General features: G+C 38.3%; 1 protein-coding gene across 3 annotated transcripts in view; it reads left to right on the top strand.

Moving 5' to 3' along the window:
* LOC111157177 (motile sperm domain containing 2) overlaps positions 1 to 25,215 on the top strand; it is a 60,807-nt gene that overhangs the window by 9,105 nt on the left and 26,487 nt on the right. The window contains exons 1-6 of one of the 3 annotated variants that reach the window (XM_022518457.1): positions 1,032 to 1,052; positions 10,008 to 10,163; positions 12,004 to 12,090; positions 13,753 to 13,907; positions 17,212 to 17,272; positions 19,976 to 20,014. In XM_022518457.1, coding sequence (XP_022374165.1) covers positions 10,118 to 10,163; positions 12,004 to 12,090; positions 13,753 to 13,907; positions 17,212 to 17,272; positions 19,976 to 20,014 — 388 coding nt within the window. In that variant the 5' untranslated portion in view covers positions 1,032 to 1,052; positions 10,008 to 10,117. Of the gene's footprint in view, positions 1 to 1,031; positions 1,053 to 10,007; positions 10,164 to 11,006; positions 11,084 to 12,003; positions 12,091 to 13,752; positions 13,908 to 17,211; positions 17,273 to 19,975; positions 20,015 to 25,215 lie in introns of those variants that run through there. The other 2 variants (XM_022518456.1, XM_022518455.1) reach the window with 2 other exon arrangements.

Here is a 25,215-nt window from a genome sequence, read left to right as displayed (position 1 = left end):
TTGAGTTTTGGATCTTGTATCTGGGATCATAATATTGTTTCATCTGAAGTATAACCTTTAGGTTATTCTTTAATGTCTTTCTTCTGTCTTCTTTTTTTCCCCATTAAGCAATTAACCTTGAAGAGTGCCTTCATTTTATTAGGACGAAGGAGACAAAGTGATTAGAGAAGTAGAAGAACCAGGATGATCTCAGAGAATTTCAGGGACAGGATGATTAGCAGTGATGGGAGGGAACCTCTGTAGGTAAAGGGTGCATAAAACGGGGATTGTCCTTATCAATTGCCCTCTCTGGAGAGGAAGAATAGAAGGAAAATGACATTTAAAGTGTAACTACACTATTGAATGTTTTACATAAGCTCTCTAGATCCACTCAGGCTTTATTCCTCTTTGTATCTGCAATACCTGTCTCCATTTTGAGCTAGCATATAGTGGGAGATCGTAAGTTAGTCCTCAGAGCTAATGAGTTATGTATTATCCTCCAATAGTGAAAGCCTTTAAAAGATAGGTAAACAGACACTTGCATTTTCTTAAATTTTGTTCCATCTTTAACATTCTCACAGTTAACCTTGTAAAGTTGTCATGATCAGAGCAAGAGGAAGAGATTTTAAGAGTTTATCAATTTTTGTCCTTGTTTTACCTATCTAAAAATACCAGCCCTCTGTCATAGAGACTATAAGGTTATAACTTTTTGATATTGTATTTTATTTTTTATTTAAATTCCATTCGTTACCATATAGTGTATTATTAGTTTCAGAGGTAGAGTTCAGTGATCCATCAGTATTATACCCAGTCCTCATTACATCACCCGGGTACCCTATCTCTTTACCCTCCTCCCCTCCAGCAACCCTCATTTGTTTCCTATGATTAAGAGTCTCCTATGTTTTGTCTCCCGCTCTGATTTTGTCTTGTTTTATTTTTCCCTCCCTTCCCCTATGATCTTTTGTTTTGTTTCTTTAATTCCACAGATGAGTGAGATCATATCATTGTCTTTCCCTGATTGACTTATTTTGCTTAGCATAATACCCTCTATTTCCTCCATGACATCGCAGATGGTAAGATTTCATTTTTTGATGTTTGAATAGTATTCCATTGTGTATATATACCACATCTTCTTTATCCATTCATGTAAGATTGTAACTTTACATGGTGACTTGAGTGGTAAATTGGTGATGGGATAGAGAATTGGTAGACCTGCTTATTTTTTAATCTTTATTCTCAGTAATGACTTTTATCAGTGCCTGGCAAATATTTTTTTTACTTACCTCTTTAAATTGTTGATACCTACTCTTCATATATGTTCATCCTGAATGTTAAGTGAGATATGCAACGTTAAAGAGTCTGTCAATAGTATACTGTCACTTCTTAGGATATCACCTTGTATTTAGTGAAGTGTTATTTAAATACAATGGAATATTACTCAGCCATCAAAAAGAATAAAATCTTGCATTTGCTACAACGTGGATGAAACTAGAGTGTATTATGCTGAGTGAAATAAGTCAAAGACAAATATCATATGATTTCACTCATATATGGAATTTAAGAAACAAAACAGATGGGGGCCCCTAGGGGGCTCAGTCAGTTAAGTATCTGCCTTCAGCTGACGTCATAATCCCAGAATCCTGGGATTGAGTTTACCATAAATATGGACAAATTTAATACTTATTAACAGAGCAGATTTTAAAAATCTTAATTGCATTCTACCTACAAGACACTAATGTAGAAAGGTTGAAAATAAGGAGATGGAAAAAAGTTTACAAAAACAAAGTGTACCAACCAAAAGTGATAGATATCTTGGCTGCACTTTTGTTAGACAAAATATTTAGAGTGAAAAACAGTACATGTAGAAAGGAATTCTACTGTTGATTAATGGAACTCTGAAAAGGTATAACATTTAGAACTAAGAACATAAGTATCTCACAGTATAGCCTTCACATATATAAAGCAAAAGCTCCCAAAATTATGAGAGAAATTCAAGAAATACACAAACATGTTGAAGATTTTAACAGACCTCTTTCAGAAATAGATAGAGCAAGCAGGCAAGAGATCCTTAAAATTTTGTTTTGTTAAGTAAACTCTACCAACATGGGGCTCCAACTCAGGACCCTGCGATCAAGAGTCTCCTGCTCTACTGACTGAGCCAACCAGGCTTCCCAAGATTTTAGATTCTAACACAGTGAACAGAGTTGATCAAAGATATATATGTATGTGTATATATGAATGTATAGTCCCTTCTCAACAAATTGGGAATATATATACTTTAGAAAATATATTTGTGCTCTTGGAGCTTTTGCAAACATTCACCACAATATTAAGTCATAAAAGAAGTCTCAGAAATTCCAGAGCAGCTACATCATACAAACCCATGTTTTCACACCACTAAGCAACCATATTAAAGTCACAATCCCGAGTTTTGGCACCAAAAAACAAAAACAAGTCAACCAGGTACTTAAATGTTAGGAAACTAAAATAACACACCTCTGAATAAGCCACAGGTTAACAACTTCCTTGTATTGTGTGTAATTCTTAGCTCTGCTAAATAACAATTGGGTTAAAGAGGAATATCACAATGGAAATTACTCGTTAAAGCTGAGCAACAGAATATCTATGGTTTTACATTCATTGATTAGAAAACAAGGCCCAAATTAAAATCAGCTAGAGATTGAATTCAAGGAGTTGCAAAATGAACATAAGTAAATAGAGAAAGTAGAAGGAAACAAATAGGAGCAGATATTCATGATATAGGAAAGAAGCTACTCAATGTAATAAACATAAACTGGTTTTTTGAAAGAACTAGTGAAACAGACAGGATAACTGATTAAGTGCAGAGAGAAAATGCAAAGACACAAGGAGCAAAAAAGCAGACCTAATTAAAGATGTGATAGAGATTATAAAAATCATAAAAGAATACAATCACCAGCTTTATCACAGTAAGTTATAAAGCTTAGATTAAGTGGAAAACTTAATGGAGAAGAGAAAAATCATCTCACATTGTCTCAATGAGAAGTAAAAAGCCTACCTGGATCAGTAACCATCAAAGAGACTGAGTCAGCAGCCACAGGTCCCTACCACTGTCCCCATTGCAGAAAGACGTGCACACAAATAAGGCCCAGGCAGTTGGCTAGTCCCAGGACACAAAAATGATAATCAGAAAATGTAGCAGAGGAGCTTACTACCTTGATAACATGCTTCTCAATGACATTTCTGAATAGGTCTGGTTCAACAATCAAAGCCACATACAAAAAGTAAACACTTAGAAGTCTTTCATCTCACGTGCCTCTTCTGCCCCTTCTCTTTTCTCTTTAGCTAACCATATTTGTTTTCTCTTTCTTTTTTTCTACACTTACTTGAGCAAATAGAAATATATATGCATTAACAAAATTAAATGAGGAAAAGCTTTTATCTCAATGAGGAAACCACACTGGCTATAATTCAACATTGTGTAAAGCAAACAAAACTTGGCGCAAACAAGGAAAACTTTCTTTGCTCTAAGTATATCTTCTAAAAACCTACAACAAATGGTACGTCTAACTGAAACTTCAAAATAACTCCCATAAAGTCATCTCCACTATCATTTCTAAAATTCTACAGTATATAAAATAACCTAGTTACCCATATGGCAAGGAAAATAAGAGGTATAAGGTTTGCCACTCATGTTATTATTGGCTCATATAGCAACACAATCTCTAAACTACTTCAATCTAATAGAAGAAATTTACATTTTTTTTTCTTTTATCAAGACAGTTGTGTTCCTAAAGAACATTGGAAGACCACCTGTATAAATAAATGGAGATACAGATCATCTAAGATAGAAAGCCCCTCCCCTCTCTAAACAAATCATAGGTCAGCAAAGTTTTCTTCTTGTACAGCCCTTGTCCTAAGAATGGTTTTTGTATTTTTAAAGGAAGGCTTAAAAAAAAGAAGAATCAACAACGGCAGCCATCTATGCCTTCAAAGTCTAAGACATTTAGATACTTACCATCTGGCCCTTGGCGGAAAGGTTTTCAACACCTGTAATAGACGGGTGGTTCTCTAAGTGTGATCCCTAGACTGGCACCCATCAACATCCTGTAGGAGCTTGTTACAAATGCAGATTTTTGGTTCCCATCCATGAATTAAGCACTCTGGGAGTGGGGCCGCGTAATCCCCTTTTAAACAAGCCCTCCTGGTGATTTTAACAGGCGCTCAAGTTTGAGAATCACTGCTGTAGCCTAGTGGCTTCATCCCATCTCAAAAGAGCACCTACCTCTTAGTCTTTCACCAGATGACATCACAGGAAAGTGGTAGTTTAGGGTAGGTTGTGGCCTACTACCATTCCCTTAAGGATGTCCTTCAGGGAGTGTTTTCTTATTTCAGCCTGATCACTCCTGACAGTAACACGGTCCAGCCGATAGAAATGGTCCGACGGGTACAGATGCTCTTCCAAGGCCTTGCCAAGACTTGAAGTGGATCAGTGCTCAAAGTCCTGCAGAAATAAGAGGGTTTAGGAGGTTTTAAATTACTATAATGTTTGATAGTTATATATTTGCTGCTTTTGAACATCACTACATTGTCTAGTTAGGAACTGTTCTCTAGTTTTCATTAACAGAATACTTCTGTATTTTTTCCAAACTTGATCTGAATTTTATTTAGGCACATTTACAATAACTACAGTATACTTCTAAGATTTTCTCAGTGGATTAGTAGGTCAATTAGAATTTAATCTTACATTCATGGATAGCATTCTACCTTATGTTAATGAAAATTCATTTATATAGTATTTAAAATTTTCAGAATGTTCTTGATCTTTGTAAGGCTGCGGGTAGGAAGACCTTATCTCCATTTTACAGAGAAGAGAATCAGGCCTAGATGACTTGCTCAGTACCTATAGATAGTAGCATGGGTCTTCTGATTCCATCACTCTGCCCCATATCCTGAATTTGGCTAGACGTTTTTTCATATTCATTACCTTTAAAATACAGTTCTGACCTGTTGGTAATTTCACCAGCCGACAAATATGGGGGAGAAAAAGTTAATAGTAAATTTCACCATTTTACAAATAAAAACTGTATTTATCCTGCAAAACTTAAAAATTTTTTGGAGTGTATATGTGAGAGACAGTATGAAGGGGTGCGAGTAAGGGTGTGTGTGTGTGTGTGTGTGTGTGTGCACGTACACAAGAGAAAGGATGAGAAGCTGAGAAAGAGAAGTCATCTTTACCCTGAAACATGTAGTACTGTCTTTCTGAGAGCTCAACCTCCATTGCCATTTATCTTTAGTTCTTTCTCTGCCAAATTCTAAACTTGATTGGTGGTGATCCACTGTGTGAGTATAGGACCTATCTACACAGCAAAATTCATATAAGAAATAAATAATGGAAAGACAGCGAACCATAAGTGAACATTAAGGTTTCTTACAAAGGAGTGGCCAAAATGAGCATTGAGCTCTTTGGAAGAGCTGCAGAGTTTAGGCTTAAAAAGCCATTACTTGAGATTAATGTTGGTTTGCGATGAAGTTTTCACTGGTTTTCCGCAAGACGAAAGTAGTGAGGATAAGGTATTACGAGAATGTAGGCATATAAATACCTGATCTCTTCCTCGTTTTTATGCTTTAATTATTGGAGAGGTAAAGTCTTTCAAAATGATGTCTTGAGTAGGTGGGAAGGGCAGAAGTGTACGTGCACAAACATGTGTTTGAAAGCTCTAGTTACCTTTCGAGTGTACCTCTTTAGTTTATTCCTATAATACCTGCATTTACCAGAGGACCAGTTTTCTGAAAACCACCTCATACTTTTGAGGGTTAAGTTGCCTGGGGGCCGTGCTTGAAAGCAGCAAATTGTTTCATTGGCCAAGCTTTCCTTTCCTTGAATGTTCAGCTGACTCTCTTTTTCTCTGTCTCTGTCTCTCTCCCTTTCTCCCCTCTCTCCACCTCTCTCCCCCTCCTTCTCCCCCCTTCAGCCCTCCTCACTGTCCTGACTTTCTTCCTGCCTCCCTCCCTCCCCACCACCATACAGACCTCCTCTCCAATCCTCTCCTCTGTCTTTTCCTCGCTCTCTCTTTCCCTGTCTATGTGTAGAGGGGCAAATGTTGAACAGGCATTTCATATATAAGCACAGGTCCTGACAATAACAGTAATTAGTCATTTTGATATAAATGGAGATTTCTAATTTCAAAGACTTGCATCCCTAAAAGCTATCCAAAAGCAGTTCGCTTTACATTTCGTAGTAACAGGCACTGTCTCTTTTATGGTATCCCTAGTGGTAATACCGGAAGTGGTTATAATGATAGTAACAACAGTCATGGTGTGTTCGTCTTACTATGGCTAATATTTATTTTTTACCACTTGCCATACATTGGTCTAGGTAAGTTGTTCTGAGTTTCGTCTTTGGACCCTGGGGGTTGCCCAGGATTCTGCAGGAGCCCGTGAGGTCAAAACTATTTTCATAATAATGCTAAGAAGCCATTTGCCTTTTTTTTTTTTTTTTAAATAATGCTGACATTTGAGCTGATTGCACAGAAACCAGAATGGGCAAAACTGCCAGCTCATCACTGGCTCATCAAGGCCAGTGGTCATAGTAGTCTTCACTGCGGCCACTCTCAGTTCAAAGCAACAAAAAAAGAAGCTGGTTTTATTTTAGAAAGCCCCTGATGAAGCAGTAAATTTTATTAAACCTTGACCCTTTATTACATGTCCTTTGAATGTTCTGTGTGACAGAATCGGGCAGTACACATGAAACACTTCTGTGTGCTTAAATTGCCAACTGAATTAGTCACGTTCTTCGTGGCCAGCAAACTGCGCTTATTCAGACTTCAGCATTTGGCAGAAATGTTCTTGAAAATGAAGGAGTCTAGCCTGTAAGTCCCAAGGACAGCACTGTATTGGCAGAGCGGAGAGTGGCCGGACTGGAGGGTGCTTTCCCAGGGCTCAGGTGCTCTCACGGGCCCTCCTGATGTGAAACAGTGTCCGCTCTTTCCTATCCAACTCATGTTTATAAATTAAAGAAAATTTTTACTTTACATATGTACTTTTGAGGAACAGAGCCAAAAAACATTTTCCAGGGTTTACCTGCTATAGAATCAGTCATCGTATAGATTAGAAAGGTAGAGCCCAGATATCCAAGGTAACACAATACCAAATGCATGATTCGTGGTCTAATCTTTTATTTGATCGTGCTTTAAACTTCCAAGTACTTTCATATATACCTTTCATATATACCTTTTCATCTGATCTTCACACAGCCCTGTGATTACCTAAAGCAGTTTAAAGATAAGGAAATTGAGGCTCAATGAGGCATCTTTGCAGTTTATATTTTCCTGCCTTGTTGGCTATTATCTCTGATGGCTTGAAATAAGGCGGAGCAAATAGGAGATAAAATCTATAAAACTTGGCATCTAACAAGATGCAAAAAAAAAAAAAAAAAAAAAAGGAGAAGAAGGAGCCAGGGAATTTTCTAAAGTTCCCACTTGGGCCCCTGGGAGGGTAGCATTAACTGAGAAAATGAAAATGGAGAAGGATTAGATTCAGTGATCCTGCAAGCCTTTTCATTGGCACTAGTATAACCTGCTTTGAAGGAGTCCTACATTGTATGTAGGCTGTACTGTTACACATTGTCCCTACATGGGAAGTTCGGGCACTCTGATTGAAGGGAAGACATGTGAAGTGCCTTAAGAAAGGCTTAGTTTACGTCCTGTAGCTGGTCACAGGAGGGAAGGAATTCCTTCTGGGCTGAAGGGAATTTGTGTGGAAGAGGAAGCATTTGAAAGAAGTCTTACATAATGGTAGAATTTGGATGTGCAGGGGTGCTTGTGACAAAACCAAGTTCACTTTTCACAAGAAAAATAAAGCAACATGTGGAAAGAGGAGTATCAAGTACCGTAGCTTATGTGTAAGCAGATAAGAAATTACTCTCGGAAACAGTTATTCCAATAAGTTATGGGATATATTGACTGCTACACACATGGTCAGTTTTCCATTTTGTACTTCATTTTTTTTTTCTTTTTTTTTTATTTCTTTTCAGCGTAACAGAATTCATTGTTTTTGCACCACACCCAGTGCTCCATGCAATGCGTGCCCTCCATAATACCCACCACCAGGCTCCCCCAACCTCCCACCCCCCACCCCTTCAAAACCCTCAGGTTGTTTTTCAGAGTCCATAGTCTCTCATGGTTCATCTCCCCTTCCAATTTCCCTCAACGCCCTTCTCCTCTCCATCTCCTCTTGTCCTCCATGCTATTTGTTATGCTCCACAAATTAGTGAAACCATATGATACTTGACTCTCTCTGCTCAACTTATTTCACTCAGCATAATCTCTTCCAGTCCCGTCCATGTTGCTACAAAAGTTGGGGATTCATCCTTTCTGATGGAGGCGTAATACTCCATAGTGTATATGGACCACATCTTCCTTACCCATTCATCCGTTGAAGGGCATCTTGGTTCTCTCCACAGTTTGGCGACCGTGGCCATTGCTGCTATGAACATTGGGGTACAGATGGCCCTTCTTTTCACTACATCTGTATCTTTGGGGTAAATACCCAGTAGTGCAATTGCAGGGTCATAGGGAAGCTCTATTTTTAATTTCTTAAGGAATCTCCACACTGTTCTCCAAAGTGGCTACACCAACTTGCATTCCCACCAACAGTGTAAGAGGGTTTAACTTTCTCCACATCCTCTCCAACACATGTTGTTTCCTGTCTTGCTAATTTTGGCCATTCTAACTGGTGTAAGGTGGTATCTCAACGTGGTTTTAATTTGAATCTCCCTGATGGCTAGTGATGATGAGCATTTTTTCATGTGTCTGATAACCATTTGTATGTCTTCATTGGAGAAGTGTCTGTTCATGTCTTCTGCCCATTTTTTGACATGATCATCTGTTTTGTGTGTGTTGAATTTGAGAAGTTCTTTATAGATCCTGGATATCAACCTTTTGTCTGCAATGTCATTTGCAAATATCTTCTCCCATTCCATGGGTTGCCTCTTTGTTTTGTTGACTGTTTCCTTTGCTGTGCAGAAGCTTGTATTTCATTTTTTTAAACTGACCTTGCCAGGGGCATGTGGGTGGCGCAGTCAGTTGGGCCTCTGACTCTTGGTTTTGGCTCAAGGTCGTGAGATTGAGCCCCAGGTCAGGCTCTGCACTCAGTGCAGAGTCTGCTTAGGACTCTCCCTGCCCCTTGCTCCTAAAATAAATAAATTTTTTTTTAAAAAATTAAGACGATTTTGCCAAACAGATGTCTTCTTAAGTAGAGCTTTTTTCTTTACATATAAGACTTCATTTTTTTCTGGACCAGGGTAAGGATTTCCAGTTGAGGCAACACAATCTTCCTAGATGTTGGTTTATAGTTTTAGTTAGGGTCATGCAAAATATGCTACTGTGGTTTTGGCCTGCCTAGGTGGCTCACATGGTTAAGTGTCTGCCTTTGGCTCAGGTTGTGATCTCCTGGTCCTAGAATCAAGCCCCACATGGTAGGACTCCCAGCTCAGCGGGAAGTCTGCTTCTCCCTCTCCCTCTGCTCCTCCACCATGTTCGTGCTCACTCTGTCTCTCTCAAATAAACAAATAAAAATTAAAAAAAAAATTTTTTTAATTTATTTGACAGAGATCACAAGTAGGCAGAGAGGCAGGCAGAGAGAGAGTGGGGAAAACAGGCTCCCCGCCGAGGAGAGAACCTGATGTGGGGCTCGATCCCAGGACCCTGGGATCATGACCTGAGCCAAAGACAGAGGGTTTAACCCACTGAGCCACCCAGGAGTCCCTAAACAAATAAAAATTTAAAAAAATATTTTACTGTGGTCTTATGTTTTAATTCTACTGTGGCTTATTTAAAGTAAGCTTGCCATCCTTGGATGACTTTATTCTCCTCTCAGTTAGAAATCCCATCAGTCCTTTACATTGTATTTTCATCTGAACTGCTTCCTTCAAGTAGCTCTCTTCTGTAGCTTTGCTTTGTCTTGCCTGAATTTTTCTCTCCCGGCATTGGTGTTACTGTTCACTGCAGAATTTATCTGACCTGGCTGTTTATTACTGTTTTCCCCAGATAAGCCAGATAAATATGATACACGTGATGTTGAAAGGCTACAACAAGATGATAACTGGGTTGAAAGTTACTTAATTTGGAGACATAATATTGTCGATGAAGCACTGAAGATGCTTGATGAGAGTTTTCAGTGGAGGAAAGAAATGTGCGTCAACGGTAAGACGTTAAATTTAACCTTGACCGTATACGGTCCCTTGCATAAATGTTAGTTTTACATTTATCAAATAGTGTGTTTGCAGATATTCTTGGTAATCGTCATAAACATCAAAATGTAACGTTTTATAAAAACCCACTGGGGCGCCTGGGTGGCTCAGTGGGTTAAGCCTCTGCCTTCAGCTCAGGTCATGATCCCAGGGTCCTGGGATCGAGCCCCGCATTGGGCTCTCTGCTCAGCGAGGAGCCTGCTTCCTCCTCTCTCTCTCTCTCTCTCTCTCTGCCTGCCTCTCTACCTACTTGCGATCTCTGTCAAATAAATAAATAAAATCTTTAAAAAAAATAAAAATAAAAACCCACTAACCCTTTGAAAGGAGCATCTTACAAATGTCTCCAACGTGGTATCATTCATAGGGAAATGCAATCACCAGGGAGCAGAATTACATTCAGACTCTTTCACTCAGAACAGAGTCTAATCTGTGCGTGCTTAGTTCAGTACCATGAAGCCATAGCCAGACTGCATCATCTCTACTTGTTTTGTCTGTTTTTCAGTTGTTGCCTTATGTCTTTCTCTCTCCCCAGAGTTGCTTGTGCTCATAGGTGCCCCCTGTAGCATTACGAAATAACTGGGGTCCCTAAAAAAGCAGGCTTATCCCCAAGGACGCCTACGGCAGCCTCTGCTTAAGTTACTGATTTCAAGACCCAACTCTAGATTGACATTTTCCCCCAAAATGGGAGTTTTAAATCTTGGAAGTGTTGTTTTTTTTTTTTTTAATAGTCTTCAAGTATATGAAGAACCCTTGACAGGAAAGGTTACCCATTATCTCTCTTCTAAATATTTAACAGGCGGAATCTGGCATAACTACTGGTTTTGATGAAGTACAAAGAAGGATTTCTTGACTTTGAGGGTTACAGACCCTGGAGTGAGTGAGTCTGGAGACTTAAGACAAAAAAATCAACAAATAAATCCAGAGCAGATGCTCTCCCCGGTCTTCATACTTAGAGAAAGAATCCGTGAGAAGGGGAGTATTTAAGAGATAATTTGATTGGAAATATAAAAACCATAGATCATTTCAACAAACGGTGAAGCATTTATTAATCAAGCAAAGAAATGTAAATCATTTAACTAGAGAATGAACTTTAAAGCTCAACAGTAGTTTTTCTTATATGGAATTGCTAGTTTCCAGTGACACGTGGCCAAGATACGGTAAAGGGGTGGTGCAGAAAGGTAAAGAACCTTCTAAAGTTCTCGGGGAACTACTGGTGAATAAAACAAAAGCCTTGGCATTTGCTGCCTTGCTGTGTTCTCACTAGAGACTGGGCAGACCCTTGTTTTGTTCCTCCTGCTAAAGGATCTAACTTTTTTTTTTTTGAAGTATTTTCCACTTACCCCAAGATTATAAAATGTGTTAGACTCTATTGGATATCAGTCTTCGTAGAAAAATATTTTACTAGAGAAACCGTAAGTGATTTTTAAATCAATCCTGAGGCTGTAATGTGAATATTTACTAGCACGTTATCTTGAAATTGTCCAGTAGTGATAGTATTTGTTGAAAGTTACTATGTGAAACACAACCAAGACATGGGAATGTGTCCACATAATAATAGCTGATGTGTCACGGGAAATGGATTTTATTCTCATTTCTTTCATCCATGTCTTTATGTAATATGTTTACTTAGTCAGAAACACCATTTTTTTATTGCCAGAGGTTCTTTCCAGATATTTCAATAAGCTTATCTTTTTTAATATCAGACCTACTATATAACATCACCTTTCCACTGTAAGTTTTCTTTTTAAAAGGCCCCCGAGTTACAACTACTCATCACGTTTATCCTTTTTTAGACCTGACTGAATCCTCCATTCCCAGATGGTTATTGGAAATTGGTGGTATTTATCTCCACGGTTATGACAAAGAAGGCAACAAGTTGTGTAAGTATATTTAATTGATGTGCTGGCTTTTCAAGATTTTGAGATGCATTTATCTCAGCTGAATTAATAATAGGCAGAACCTTCTTCATATGTGCCACACATTAAGTTTCCCACAATTGGGGACCATTAGGGCCATTTTGATGGAGTGTCAAACACTTAGTTGTATGTACTGTTTGCATTATGATAAAGTAGGCGGTGAAGGCAAATGCCACATCCTATAACATAGCCAAAATAATGTAATTCAGAGCCGTTATCTTCTTTGTAATTTAGTGATATTAAAATTCAGCACAATATTCTCATGGAAAATCTTTTCAATTGTTGCTAAGCGTTTTTCAAGTTCAAAGTCTGTCCCTGTCCTGTCCGTGACCCCCTAACCCCGACCAGTCTTCTCCCTTAGCTTCTTGTGAAATCTGTCATAGCAGAAGGACCAGTAACAACCATCCCTACGATTCTGATGACTATCTTGTTATTCCTCTCTCCCCTTTGTCCAGAATCCAGCTTGGTTTGTACCAGGGCTGTGACTGGGCAGGAGCGCCTGAGCCGTACCCCGAGCGCTTGCTTGCCTGCCGTCCCTCTCTGCAGCTTGTGGTCCATTCCTGTTTAGCAGCATTCTCCTGGCATTTCCCGCTGTCACCGGCTCTCTTTCCCCGTCTTCATTTCGATCTTTGCTGTCTTTCCCCGTCCCTTACATGTGCTTCCCAGGCTTCCTTCCTTTCTTGGCTGCTTTTCCTTCCCAGCTGATACGGCCCCTTGGGTGATCTCAAGGACCTTGCCTCCCCACAGACGGTGATGACCCCACACGGTTCCCGGGGGACGTGCATCTATATACCCCGCTACCCACCTGACCAATCCCACTGGACTGATTGCCGGCCACCTTCCCCACAAAAGCCCCACTGGTCCACATCCACCGCCAGCCCTCCTTCTGCGTCACCCAGCTCAGGCCCACAGCCTCTGTCCCTTCCGCACCTCCTCTCCCGCCACAGCTTCAGTGGAGCCCCTTCCCCGTTTCGGTCATCACTTCCTCAGTTCAGACCCTAACTGCCTTCCCAGGGCATAGCCTGTTGGGTTTCCTTCTTTGCTTCTTCCATTCTCCTCTCCGTGCTGCTGCCCCCAAGAGATGTCTTAAGTAGGAAGAGCACACCTCAGCGTATGACTTGGAGTCTTTCCAGCCCAGCCCTTGTCTCTTGAGCTTCTTGTCTCAGCACTGGCCACATTTTGCCCTAGCTGCCCTGCGCTGCACTTTGTGCTACTCTGCCCACCCCGACTCGTGCCGCCCTCGTGCCTCTGTCTGGGCTGCTTCTCCGCGTGGGATGTTGTTCTGGTCTTCTCAGAACCACTGGCTTGCTTTCTGGTCACGCACAGTGAACAGTACTTTTAGGTTATTACCAAATATTGTTTGTTCACCTGTATTTTCTTTTCCCTCTTACTTACTAGAGAAGTTTGCTTATTTTCCAAGGCTGGGGAGAAGACTTTCCCCTTCTACTCCTAAGTTCCCAAGTGCACACTATTTCTTATTTAAAAGAAGGAAGAGATGTTTTTATTCTGAGCAAGCAAATGAATTGTAAATGAAGAAAAATGTCAAGGGAAAGGAATGGTCTATGTGTATAATCATATTCTATTGACAGATATTTTTCTTATTTTTATCCTGTGTTCTGTTAAAAGTCTGGATCAGGGTGAAGTATCACGTAAAAGACCATAAAACCATGTTGGACAAAAAGAAGCTTATCGCATTCTGGCTGGAACGTTATGCTAAAAGAGAAAATGGGAAACCCGTAACAGTGATGTTCGACCTGTCAGAAACTGGCATAAATAGCATAGTAAGCATTTCTTTAATTCGCAAGCATTATTTATCGTCATGTCCTCCCCGACCCTCCTCCCAACCAAATATTGCTGTGTGTTTGAGCTGACCAAGGTCTGTTTGGGATTTGCTTTCCTTGTGTATTGTGAGTCAAGTGGGACATCAAATAGGATTGCAAAGAAAGAAATTTGCTTCGGTAGTTGGCATGGAAAACTGTGTGTTTCCTAGAAATGTTCTTCATGTGACATACAAGATGTCAGTGTGGGCCGTGGAAGCCGGCAGGGTAATGAGTAGCTGTGGTACCACTGAACTCTTCTGTCAGAACTAATATACCGCAGCACCTAGCCCCGTGCCTGGCACAGAGTAGTGGCTCAGGAAACACTCAGAGAAGTGACACATGCTCTCTGTAGTACCGTTAGACTCATACCGCGTTCGGCTGTCGTGAGATGTTCGCCTGACTTCTGCACCTACGGCACTTGGTCATTTTGTTGGCGATTTTTGTTTGCTTGATTTGGTTAGCTTTGGAAACTGGCTTTCTTCAGGTAATTTTGTCCAGCTTAAAAAATAAGGAAAACCCAGGAGACTTTAATTTGGGCCCTCGTGACCTCAGTAACTACAGACCCTTCAGCAGCGATGAGGATCCTTTGGCACACTGATTACAGCTGTTGTCTCTTACAGTCAGACCTTAGCTACTTCTGGTGGCAGTGAAGTGGCCTTCACACACCTGCCTGGGGCAGTAATGAAACCTTTTTGCAGAGCCGCTCGGCAACGTATGTTAAGAATCTTAAGGTGTCCGTATTCATATTCTTTGGCCTGGTAACGAAGTTCTGGAAATTTCTTTTAAAGAAACAATCCCGAGTACAGAAAAAAGCATTGTGTGCCGAGCGTTTTTTTCAGAGTATCATTTAAAATAGTGAAAACTTGGAAAAAAATTTTTAAAAAATAAGATCGGGAAAACTTAGAAAAAAATGTAAATGTCACCATGGCCAAATGGTAAATTATGGTGTATTAATTGATAGAGTATATCTAGCTATATAAAATGATGTTTATAAATAAGTTCTAGTAATACTGGAAAATACCTTTTTTTAAATGAATAATGAGCAGCACTCGGTGCTTTATGCAAACAATGAATCATGGAACACTGCATCAAAAAAATTAAAAAATTTAAAAAATAAAAATGAATAGTGAAAAAGGGGACAGGGTTATGTGCTAGTGATACCTAGCCTCCAAAAAAGGAACTCTTAGACATCAACAACAACAACAACAAAATAACAACAACAACAACCTAGACAGAACAAGAGGTTATTTTGGGTGGTGGAAGCACACATTTTTATTTTCATCTTTATCTCTATGTATATTTTAGGAGTCCATTGCCCTGGATCTTTTCAATCTTGTTTCCATTTCAGTGAGTTGTAAATACAGAGTAAATTGTTTTATACCCAAAGTCTAAATCAAAATACCTAGATAAATAGGTATTCCATAAAAATCATGATTCTGTCATCCTTTGTATATGATGGTTTCTAATTATTAACCCGGAATCATAAACAAATGCTAATGTTTTTTATTGCCAAACACAGGGGCAAGGAATTGACTTGAATGGTCTGATTTTTTTTTTTAAACTACTTATATGCTGTCTCTTTATCTTTAATTTATAAATAAGGTTTATTTGCATTACTAAGTATTTAAATCATTATTGATGTTTTAAAATACTGAATCCTAATTGAGTTATTTTTATATATGACTCCCTCATGATTCACAGATGATTTAAGTTGGCTTATAAACAGTATGCAGAATTACAAGGCAAAAAAAATTAAAAGCTGTTTGTTAGAGTTGGGCCACTAATTGGAGTCCAGTCTTTCATCTGCCTGCCTGAAAGAAATGGAATCATTTAAAATTATTTCAGTGGCCATACTTTAAAACCAGTATCTAAGGAGAACTTTATTCATTCCTGATACTTGTACTAGAGAGAAAAGTATTTCATGTGTCCCCAAAGGGAGGACATTTTACAGGATACTAAGTAGTCCTTGAAGACATCCTCACAGAATGCATAGCAATAGGTTTCATGGAGCTTTTTCTTGTAGTACCCACTGATATACTTAAAACCAGTGGTATCCTATCAAATCCACTTGAATTAGCAGTAACTTGGGATTTGATAAGTAAGGCTATTCAGCTAAAAGATGAAAACAGGAATACTGGATGAAGACTTTTTGGGCAAAGTCTCTGGGGGCCACAGATCATATACTAAGTAACCAAGTTTTTATACATCTAGTTATGAGATATTTCTTTGACTCAAATTATTAAACTCGGTGCACAGTAGATATAATGATTAGTTGTAAAGGTACTATTATATGCTAGGATTTATTCCATAAAAAATACTTAAGACAATTAAGAATGCTTACTTTCAGTTTACTGAAATTAAAGATGCTCAACTCACGTCCTAGAAATGACTTTATAGATTCATCTCTGGACAGCTCACCTTTCAGTAATTGATGGGTTTAAGTTTGCATGATTATCTTTCATCCTACAGTCCTTATAAAACGGCTGATCAGGATTAGTAAATCGGCTTGAAGCCATGGAGTAACAGGGAGTGAAATGATCCATGTGAATGAATAGTGACCCTCGTAACCTAATTTCATTTTGCTGTGTTCAGTGTGGTAGAACCAACAGATAGTTATGTTCATAAAGTTTCCCAGGAATTGAGCTCAATTGAGCTCAGATACAATCTAAAAAATTCTTACTCTAATTCGAGGTCCCTAAATAAGAGGAAAGAAGCTAAAAGTGAAGTAGATACAGCACACCAGTATGTTCAGATTAGATGTTGTGGAAAAGATTGATAAAACATATTTTATTGTAACTGTTACAAGTTGTAGAAATCAGGTTTCAAAAGCAAGTATACCAGGATTGATGTTACATGTATTACCATTCCAAGTAGTGAGATTGGAAACTGTATACATGTTTCAGTAATTCCTTAACTGTTTAACAGATTTTTAGAATTTCTCTATAGGCATTGCTCTTAGCTCCACTTTGTAATGTCATGTTACTTAAGCAGCCTGAAGTATCTCACTAGTTAGAGGTAATGGGAATGAGGGAATGATGTTTAAGCATCTGATTTCTTTTACTTGATTTTAGGACTGATTGTTGTAAGTAGCTTAATGACTTAAAACCTTAATCCCTGGCAATATAGATAGGTATTTATATATGAGCTTATTTTTTAAAGAATTGTCTCATTTGTATTTAATAGTTTATCACCTTTAGAAATGTGCAATATAAAATTCTCTAATGTAGATAGTCTTAAAGATTTAAATGTATAATCTTTGTTTTAGGACATGGACTTTGTACGCTTTATCATCAACTGCTTTAAGGTTTATTATCCTAAATACCTCTGTAAGTAACTTACTCCTTTATAAAAATACAATATATAGAAGCTATAAACAATGGCTGAGATTGCTTTATATTATCATAGACTTTAATTCATGAAGTGTTATTTTCTGATGAGCTTAAATGTGTGCATACAAGTTTAAGTGTGTTATCTTAGTAGATATAAAGGAAAATTTTCATAATCATTGTCCTTTGTAGTTTTAAGAAGCTAAGTTCTAAACTGCATCGATGGCATCCTTTAACACACACACACACACACACACACAAGTACATAAAAATACCTTTATTTCAAAGATTATTCCGTTTTTACTCAACTCATTTAAAATAATATTTATTATATGGAACTTCTTAAGTTCTTCCATGGAAGAAACAGGAAAGCAGTATTGATAAAATACGCCATGTGATAAGCAGTACTCGTATATAAAATAAACTGTGTTACTAATTGTTATTTTAAAATTGTCATTAAGAAAACATTAGACTTGGGTGCCCGGGTAGCTCAGTGGGTTAAGCATTTGCCTTTGGCTCAGTCATGATCCCAGGGTCCTGGGATCAAGTCCCACATCAAGTTCCCAGCTCAACGGAGAGTGTGCTTCTTCCTCTCCCTCTGCCCCTCCCCCCGCACATGCACACACTCTCTCTCTCAAATAAATAAATAAAATCTTTTAAAAAATTAGACTAGCATACACTACATTGAAATCTGGCATTTAGAGCTTTTTTTTTTTTTAAGATTTTATTTATTTATTTGACAGAGACACAGCAAGAGAGGGAACACAAGCAGGAGGAGTGAGAGAGGCAGAAGCAGGCTTCCACTAAGCAGGGAGCCTGATGCAGGGCTCGATCCTGGGACTCTGGGATCATGACCTGAGCCAAAGACAGACACTTAACGACTGAGCCACCCAGGTGCCCCTTAGAGCTTATTTTTAATTGATTCTTGCATTAATTACCTGAATGAAGAACTCCTAAATCTTACATACTCATTTTTGATTTATTGGATTTATATGATGGTTTCCCAGTGGAGAAGTCAAGATGCTGTCCCACATATAAAAAGTCATATATTTTAACTCCAGTGGACTAAAAGTGAAAAAAGCAGAAGAAAGACAACAGGGATATCAGAAAATGGAAACTCACAGGTCTGCCTAGGCACAGCCCTGGCCAATACCACAATTAGGGTCTTTTGAGACTCCTGACTTGGGTGATATTAAAGCTTAAAATCCCTAACTCCTCTTACTTTAGTATGCTTTCACATTATTATTCATGTGAAGTAAGGAATAGAGAGCAGGCATGATGGATCTCAAGAATCAGTGCATTTGCTACCCCTGTGCTCTCATGTCTTCAGAGGGTGTACTCATGAACCTTTTTAGGTAAAAAGAGAATGTCTGGTTAGGAAACCTGGAGGATCCGCTGTTCCTTCTGAATTCATCCTGGATCCACCATGTACCCTGATTCATTAAGTTTTATAGTTACCAGTCAAGTGGCCAGTAGGGAATCTCAGCCCCATATTACTAGCTTGTTCTTTTTATATATGAAATGAAAATAAAATATCCACTTGTTTATTGAAATATCTAAAAGTTTGTGAAGAGCCATTTATAACTAGTATAGATAACATTATTACCTTATAAAACATATCTAAGATTCTTTTGAGAGAACTATTAATACATTCATGGGTCTATATAAAGATGAATTAGAACCCTATTCATTCCAGTGAACTAGAGGTCATGTGACTATATCCTGCCTACATAATGCAGTTTTGCCGACATTAAATTTGTAGAATCTTAAACTGATTATGCTTCAAAATCTATCATGAAACAACCATTATTTCATAAAACCTTACATCCACTTCTTTTTAGGCATATCATAGATGAAAACTGAGGTCTTAAGCACCAGGCTACCTCTGTGAAGATACCTTGTTTCTTACACATACTTTATTTGTCCTACATTAATATAATCATTCTAGGAGGTTCTCTGCTCAGAATGGAATGAAATTACATTTTGATTCATTTGAATAGAACAATGAACTGGATATCAAAACTTCCTTTGTGATTTCTGGTTCTTTCTCATAATTGTTAATAGGGCTATTCAAGTCTTCATCTAAATATGCAAATAATACTTCTGTATACTTGGGAATTATTGGCTTCCTGAGGCTTATAGTATAAAGAAAAGTATAAATTCTGTTTCTTAAAAACATAATAGTGTATTAAAGTTGGGGTGAGGGGAAAATATGCGAGTGGTTTAACAGTATAATCTCTAAAAAAATTATCAAAACCAATAAATTAGACATTGAAATCATTTTTTAATTTTTTTTAATTTAAATTCAATTAACATAGAGACATTGAAATCATTTTTAAAGTTCATGGAGCTTCAGCACTAATATGACATGCCACATCCGAAGACACCACTTACCCATTTAACTGTTTTCTTTCGTACCTTTCTGCAAACAGCAAAAGCAATAATTGAACAAGAGAATAGGCTATTTGCCAGAGGACAGTGATAAGGCAGTGGTCATTTCCAAAAGCTGCTCTGGGTGGGCCCCTCATCAGTGTGAGAAGTTAACTTGGTTCAAGCACCACTCACACTTCACTGAATTAGAACGGAGTCAACTAGCTCAGTTTTTAGTTAGGTTTAGATCACCAGCTTTTTCTAGACCAGGTGTAAGTGTGATACTACTATATTGTACTAAATCACATTCAATGAACTTTTTTTGTCTTTCAGCAAAAATGGTGATCTTCGATATGCCTTGGATAATGAATGGTGAGTGTATTATAATTTGCTAAAACAAAATCTGATTCCTTTTTTCCAATTTAGTCATATTTCTGTGGTGTTTAAAAAAATGTTTATGTTGTGCTTGGTGTGTCCTCTTAAGAGGCTGGAGCTAGAACACTCAAAGGCTGTTCCTAAGCAAACCCAGTTGAAATTCTACCCCCGGTTCTGGACAGGACATGCATTAGCCTTCTCTAAAAACAGTGTCAGGATGTTCAGCCCATTCAGGTACAGCTAGAGCTGGATGCCTCAGTTTGTCACCCACAGATGGGCATGTCACAGAACATAGGCATTGGCTAGATTTTCTCAAGGGCTTCTGGTGTTGAGGAAGAAGGTGGGATGAATCTAAAATTTACTCCAAATCTCTGTAGCCGCATTATCCTTCCATAAGACAGTCATGATACATTTTTTGGTTAAAAAAAATCATTGAAAGAGTGGAAAAACACTCTTTACCAGCTTTTAACATGATCATAAATTTAATGTTATTTTCAGAATGTACATTTTTATTTGTGTTTGCCAGAGTCAATTTTTATATAGAAAGCAGTAGAGAAAACTGGTGAAACTAAACCTTGGTTCTTTGAAAAGTTAAATAAAATTGACAAAACTTTAGCTAAGTTGATAAAGGACAAAAAGATTCCAGTGATGAAGACCAGGAATGAAATAAGAGACATCACTGCTGACCTTACAGAAATTAAAAGGATTATAAGGAAATACTGTAAACGCTTGTATGCCAAGAACTTAGATGATATAGATGAAATGGACAACTTCCTAGAAAGACAACATACAGAAATAATTCAAGAAAAATCTGAATAGAAATATAACAAAAGACCTTGAATTAGTAATCAAAAAACTTCCCACAAAGAAGAGTCCAGGCCTAAATGACTTCATCAGTAAATTCTAGCAAACATATAAAGAAGAATCAACACCAAACCTTGGCAAACTTCCAAAAGATAGAAGAGGGACCACTCCCCAACTTATCTCATGAGGCAAGTATATTCTAGTAACAGCACAGAAAAAGAAAACTAGAGACCATTATTCCTTACGAATACAGGTGGACCAACCCCCAATAAAGTACTAACAGAGCCTAGCAGCATATAAAAAGGATTATACACCACGACCAAGCAGGATTTATCTCAGGAATGCAAAGTTGGTTCAACATATGAAAATCAACCCATGTTATTGGGTGTATTCATAGACTAGAGGAAAGAAAGCATGTGATCATCTCAGACACGAGAAAAGCATTTGACAAAACCTAGTACATTTCCATGATAAAAGCACTCAAGAAACTAGGAATAAAAGGTGTAAAGAGTTGTGATATCTGCAGAGTTAGGGAGACCACAGTTGTCCACGCAAGACTACTCTCACTTCTGACACCACCTGTAAGTTCAGGGGGTTCCCCAAATCACCCTCAAGTCCACTAGAATTACTCATAGACCTCACTGAAAGCTGTTAATACTCACAGTTATGGTTTACTACAGGAAAAGGATTCAGATTTGAATCAGCCAAGGGAAGAAAAACAGAGGATGGAATGCAGGGAAGTACCAAATGTGGAACACATTAGTTTCCCAGCATTGCCAACCAGGGAAGCTCACCCAGACCCGCAGTTCAGAGTTTGTATTAGGGCCCACTACATAGACCTGACTGATAAATCACATGCTTGAGGTCAGTCTCCATTCACTCCAGAGCTCTACTCATACTGTGTGACCAAAGTCCCCACCCTAAATCATACTGTTTCAGTGTGACCCGAGGCCCTCAGGGAAACAAGGACACTCCTGTCAGGCCTGAAGATGACCTTCCAAAAGCGGAGGGCAAAGGGCAGACCTCTCTTTGGGTAGAGTTAATTCTTGAATATATAGAAGAGAACTTTCTCAGCCTGATAAAGGGCATCTATATAAAACTTGCATCTGTGGAAACTCAGAGCTAACATCATACATAGCAATGAAAGAAGGAATGATTCCCCCCCCCCTAAAATCAGGAACAAGACAGAGTAGTCTGCTCTCACCACTTACATTACCAGGGCACTTAGGCAAGAAAGTGAAATAAAAGGCATCCATGTTGGAAAAGAAGTAATGCTTTTTATATTTGCAGGTGACTTAGTCTTGTATATGGACAGTTTTAAGGAATACACACACCAAAAAAAAAATCCCTATTAGAAGAACTAGTAAGTTCAGCAAGATGGCATGATACAAATCAATATACAGACTCAACTGTATTTCTATACATTAGCAATGAATAATCCAAAAATGAAATTAGGGGAAAAAATCCATCTATAATAGCATCACGAAGAATAAAATACTTAGATTACTAAGTAATCTAGTTTAGTAAAATACTAAAAATTAATAAAAGAAGTTCAAGACTCATACATTGAAAGCTACAAAATACCATTGAAGGAAATTCAAGACCTCGGTAATCAGACATCTCTTGTTCATGGACTGGAAGACGAAATATGGTTAAGATGGCCGTACTTCCTGAATTGATCTACCAATTCACTGCAGTCCCTGTCAAAATCCCAGCTGCCCCCCTTTTTTTTTTTTTTACAGAAATTGACAAGCTTGTTAAGTGCACATGGATGTGCAGGAGACCAAGAGTAGTAAAGATAGTCTTGAAAAAGAACAATGAAATTAAAGAACTGACACTTCTTAGTTTTAAAATTCAGTACAAAGCTACAGTAATTAAGATGTGGTATAGACATAAGGATAAACATATAGATCAGTGAAATAGTGTTGGGAATCCAGAAATAAACCCTAATATTTATGAATAATTGCTTTTTTTGACAATAGGACCAAGACATTTCACTGGAGACAGAACAGTCTTTTTTCAGTTTTTATTTTAATCAGGCAGTGCTCATCATGACAAGTGCATACCTTAATCCCCATCACCTATTTTTTGTTTGTTTGTTTGTTTTTGTTTTTGTTTTTTATTTCTTTTCAGCGTAACAGTATTCATTGTTTTTGGGCCACACCCAGTGCTCCATGCAATCCGTGCCCTCTCTAATACCCACCACCTGGTTCCCCCAATCTCCCACCCCCCGCCCCTTCAAAACCCTCAGATTGTTTTTCAGAGTCCATAGTCTCTCATGGTTCACCTCCCCTTCCAATTTCCCTCAACGCCCTTCTCCTCTCCATCTCCCGTTGTCCTCCATGCTATTTGTTATGCTCCACAAATAAGTGAAACCATATGATAATTGACTCTCTCTGCTTGACTTATTTCACTCCCCATCACCTATTTAACCCACTCTCTCCCCTCTGGTAACCATCAGTTCTCTATAATTAAGAATCTGTTTCTTGATTTGACTCTTTTTTTTTCCCTTTGTTCATTTGTTTCTTAAATTCCACATAGGAATGAAATCATATAGTATTTGTCTTTTCTCTGACTCACTTCACTTAGCATAATACTCTTCTAGCTCTATCCATGTCATTGCAAATGGCAAGATTTCATTATTTCTCATGGCTGCGTAATATTCCAGGTGTGTGTGTGTGTGTGTGTGTGTGTGTGTGTGTGTGTGTACGTACACCACATGTTCTCTATTCATTCGTTAATTGATGGACACTTGGACCACTACCATAACTTGGCTGTTGTAAATAATGCTGCTATCAACATAAGGGTGAATGTATCCCTTTGAATTAGCGTTTTTGTATTCTTTGGGTAAATACCCAGTAGTGCAGTTGCTGGATCATAGTGTAGTTTTATTTTTAACCTTTTGAAGAACCTCCATACTGGATTGTTTGTTTTGTTTTTTTTTTTTCAGTGGCTGCACCCGTTTGCATTCCCACCAGTGGTGCATGAGGGCTCCCCCTCTCTCCGCATCCTTGCCAACACCTGTTGTTTCTTGTGTTGTTGATCTTAGCCATTCTGACAGGTTTGAAGTGATGTCTCACTGTAGTTTTGATTTCCATTTCCCTGATGATGAGTGATGATGGGCATCTTTTCATGTGTCAGTTGGCCATTTGGATGTCTTCTTTGGAGAAATGTCTATTCGTGTCTTCTGCCCATTTTTAGTTGGATTATTTTTTGGGTGTTGAGTTTTAGAAGTTCTTCGTATATTTTGAATGCTAACCCTTTATCAGATACATCATTTGCAGGGCGCTTGGGTGGCTCAGTCAATTAAGTGTCCAACTCTTGATTTCAGCTCAGGTTGTGATATCAAGCCCTGAGTTGGGCTCCATGCTCAGCAGGGAGTCTGCATGAAATTCTCTCTCTCCCTTTCCCTCTGCCCCTCCCCCCACATATTCTGTCACACATTCTTTCCCTTCCTTCCTCCCTCTCCCTCTCTCTCTCAAATAAATAAATCTTAAAAAAATTGTCATTTGCAAGTATCTTCTCCCATTCATTATGTTACCTTTCAGTTTTGTTGATTGTTTCCTTCACTCTGAAGATTTTTTTTTTTGGCTGTAGTCTTAGTAGTTTATTTTTTCTTCTCTTTCCCTTGCCTCTGCGGGACCTATCTAGAAAAAAGTTATTACAGACAATGTCAGAGACGTTACTACCTGCACTCTATTCTAGAATTCTTATGCTTCCAAGTCTCACATTTAAGTCTTTAATCCATTTTGAATTTATTCTTGTGTGTGGTGTTAGAAAGTGATCCCGTTTCATTCTTCTGCATGTTGCTGTCCAGTTTTCCCAGCACCATTTGTTGAAGAGACCATCTTTTTCCCATTGGATATTCTTTCCTGGTTTGTCAAAGATTAACTGACCATATAATTGTGGGTTTATTTCTGAATTTTCTGTTCTGTTATGTTCAACAGTGTTTGTGTTTTTATGCCAGTACTCTACAGTTTTGATCACATATCTTTGTAATATAACTTGAAGCCTGCAATTATGATGCCCTCCATCTTTGGCTTTTCTTTTTTGAGATTGCTTTGGCAATTCAGGGCCTTTTGTCATTCCACACAAATGTAGTAGTATTTGTTCTAGTTTTGTGAAAAATGCTGTTGGTACTTTGATTAGCGATTGCATTAATTGTGTAGATTGCTTTGGGTAGTATAGACATCTTAACAATATCTTCTTCCAGTCCATGAGCATGGAATGTCTTTCCATTTCTTTGTGTTGTCTCGAATTTCTTCTATCAGTGTTTTTATAGTTTTCGGAGTACAGGTCTTTCACCTCCTTGGTTAAGCTTATTCCTAGTTATCATATTATTTTTGGTGTAATTGTAAATGGGATTGTTGCCTTTAATTTCTCTTTCTGCTGAT

This window comes from Enhydra lutris, unplaced genomic scaffold (assembly GCF_002288905.1).
Source record: "Enhydra lutris kenyoni isolate GAN:26980312 unplaced genomic scaffold, ASM228890v2 scaffoldscaffold52, whole genome shotgun sequence".
NCBI classification, from domain to species: domain Eukaryota; kingdom Metazoa; phylum Chordata; class Mammalia; order Carnivora; family Mustelidae; genus Enhydra; species Enhydra lutris.
The sequence above is the reverse complement of the archived record's forward strand: the minus strand, read 5'-3'. Positions and strand labels throughout refer to the sequence as shown.